The sequence below is a fragment of the Rhinichthys klamathensis genome, unplaced genomic scaffold (genome assembly GCF_029890125.1).
Source record: "Rhinichthys klamathensis goyatoka isolate OS25496 unplaced genomic scaffold, OSU_Roscu_1.1 h1tg000004l_1, whole genome shotgun sequence".
Taxonomy (NCBI): Eukaryota; Metazoa; Chordata; class Actinopteri; order Cypriniformes; family Leuciscidae; genus Rhinichthys; species Rhinichthys klamathensis.
Window position 1 is genome coordinate 3,547,440 of NW_026606557.1, and position 2,599 is coordinate 3,550,038.

A 2,599-nucleotide genomic window follows, 5' to 3' on the forward strand; every position below is an offset into this window, starting at 1 on the left:
AGCATTGCAATCTTGACATCGCAGCCTGTTCATTATGTGGTCACACCAAACGCAAATAGAGCGTTAAATTCGCGTCTATCGCGTCTAGTGTGACGCTAGTCCAAAGCGAATAGGACGCGCGTATAAGCCAACGTTTGAAGTGAACGCGCGTTCAGAGCTAAGCGATGGTACAGATTATGTGTCCCTAAAGAACCCGCGTATCTAACAGTAGTTCCGCATTACATTAATTAATTTCCACGCGAGTTTTATTTATTTTTATACCGTGTATTCTCCGTGTAAATTCGTGCACCGAACCGTGACGCCCGTACCGTTTCGGTTCGGTACGAATACATGTACCGTTCCACCCCTAATATATATATATAAGGAATATGTACAATTTAAATAAATAAAAACCTGCAGGTAACCCAGGTTCTACTTTTCATAGGGACTTACACCTCATGTGGCAGTCGGATGAGTCTGGACCTCATGTTTGCTAAAGCAGCACATATGATAAGAATCTTGTCCAACCTCGAGGTCATGGAGATGGGGACAGTTTGGGACAGAATTTTGAAGACTTTAAGTCTTCGGATTGCCCTCTCCACATGTATACGGACATTGGCCACTCGTCTAGTGCGCGTTACCTCCTCATTGGTCAATTGACCACGCTTGTGGGTAAAGGCAGGAATATTCAATTTCACCTTCCTTTCATGTAGTACATCTCGAATCGTGAAACCCCTGTCAGCCATTACCTCATCACCAGGCCTTAGGGCCTCCAGAAACCCACTGTTTATAGTGATGAACTTATCACTGCTTTTACCAGCATAGGCCTCTGATATAAACATTATCAGCCCATGAGGTGACACAGCAACAAGATATTTGGCAGTATTCGTTCCCTTGTAATGACTGAAAGTGGCACTCCTACAGTTAAGGTTTGTAGCTCTCTGAATAGCCGTTTCAGCACAATCGATGATGCAAGTGGTCTGGGGGTGGTTCTTTTTAAAGGATGGTGGCATGTTAGCACGAATAACACTTCTTGGCAGCCAGGCAACCATGGGCTCAAGCTGCTCACCCAATGTATCAATCCAGTGAGCAATCACCTTACTTACTTCACCTTTAGACACTTTAAAGCGCTTTGCCACATCCCCTAACACAAGGTTCAGTTTCAGTTTCATGAGGGTCATCAGTATTTGGTCAACAACAGGAATACTACATGATGGTTTACTAAATGGCAACATTGTTTTCACCAAAGTAAAAAAATATAATAGACACAGTCCTGTGTACAGCAGCGAGGTATCATCATCCAGGAGCATATCATCAGCCACAGTCTGAACCCCAGTCTGCGTCGATTTGTTCACGTGGTCCAACTTTGCCGCGTAGCTGTGGTCAGTTTTTGTTAGGTCCTCCCATTGTGTTGCAGCATCTTTAAACTTCGGCTCGATGCACACTTCTAAAAGACAAACAGCATCAACTATAAATGTATATACCCTACTAACACAGGACAGAGACACATATATCAACAGTCGAACTTATGCTGCAAACTTTAGCTAACCAGAAAAATATCAAGATACACTTACCATCCGATTGCGTGTCACTTGTGTTTCTGTCGAGTTTACGTCTCTTTTGCTGGGGAGGTCGCTCGTATCCCAAAAAAAGTTCCGGGAAAGGGTTTTCCTCTGTGGGCTTTTTATTAATGAAGTGATAAGAACAAACAAACAGTCTTTTGGGCGGATTCTTCAACTTCAAAGCCGCTAGCCACTTCCGAGATTCAACATCTGTTTTTGGTTTCTCATACAACGCATACGGGGGAGCACATCCACATTGGCGCCTTGTAGATGGTTGATGGTCGAAACATTCTCCCTCCGACCAAACATTCAGCAATCGCCACGAGTTGTTACAACCGCGAACAGCACAATATGTCCCGGAGCCGTGTCGGCGTGTAACACCATCCATAGTTTACCTTTTCTGCACGCTAACCAAAGAAGACAGTAAAAGACGCTAACTCGCTAACCGGAAGTGCTTGGCAGACACAACCGGAAGTCGTTGGCAGAGTGAACGGCTAATGGCGGCCCGCCTATTTCACTCAGGAAACTTGTCTATAAGAAATGGACAGAGCCATCTCATTGGAACTCAGTTGAGACAGTTGAAGCCCATTTTTAGCGATTTTTGAGCACTTCCGTTCCTGACGCGCAGACTCAAACCGACTCAAACTAAGCTTGATGACGTGAGCAACCAGTCTGACAGACGTGAATCTTCTAGTAGCTGTGCGTGAAAATTGCCCACGTTAATCTTGCAGAGACAAGGAACTTGAGCAAAGAGTTCTTTGGCGTGAGTGAGCAGGAGTAAGTATTCCGTTGCTTTTATGGACTCATTATCTATGGGCTTCTCCCTTGACGGGACGTCCCCCCGATTGCCTGCGAGCTTCTCCTCCTGTCTGTACGGTCATTTCTGTACAGCGCGACTGAGAGTCGAGTGGTTATGACGCAATCGTTAGCCTATTTTTACTAAAACTGTTTCTACGGGGCCATATTGTAGCATAGAAGGTAATGGAGCCCTTTATACATTGTCGAGTTTCTTTAGAAATAAATAATGGACAAATGGAGTCTTTAAACGCCTCAGATGT

General features: G+C 44.7%; 1 protein-coding gene across 1 annotated transcript; it reads right to left on the bottom strand.

Annotated features, from left to right (window-relative positions):
- Positions 1-428: 428 nt before the first annotated feature.
- On the bottom strand, positions 429-2,076 carry LOC130084944 (uncharacterized). The gene is made up of 2 exons (XM_056250496.1): positions 1,554-2,076; positions 429-1,426 (listed from the first exon to the last, which is right to left on the bottom strand). Exons 1-2 carry the CDS (start codon positions 1,927-1,929, stop codon positions 429-431), a joined length of 1,374 nt encoding a protein of 457 aa, XP_056106471.1. The 5' UTR covers positions 1,930-2,076.
- Between the last annotated feature and the right edge of the window lie 523 nt (positions 2,077-2,599).

What these genes read in the sequence shown, in the direction of transcription:
- LOC130084944 (XM_056250496.1), bottom strand. Translation starts at nt 1,929, where the DNA reads ATGGATGGTGTTACACGCCGACACGGCTCCGGGACATATTGTGCTGTT. An exon ending in AAGTGACACGCAATCGGATG is followed by an intron (nt 1,427 to 1,553) that starts GTAAGTGTATCT and finishes TTTGTCTTTTAG; the next exon opens with AAGTGTGCATCGAGCCGAAG.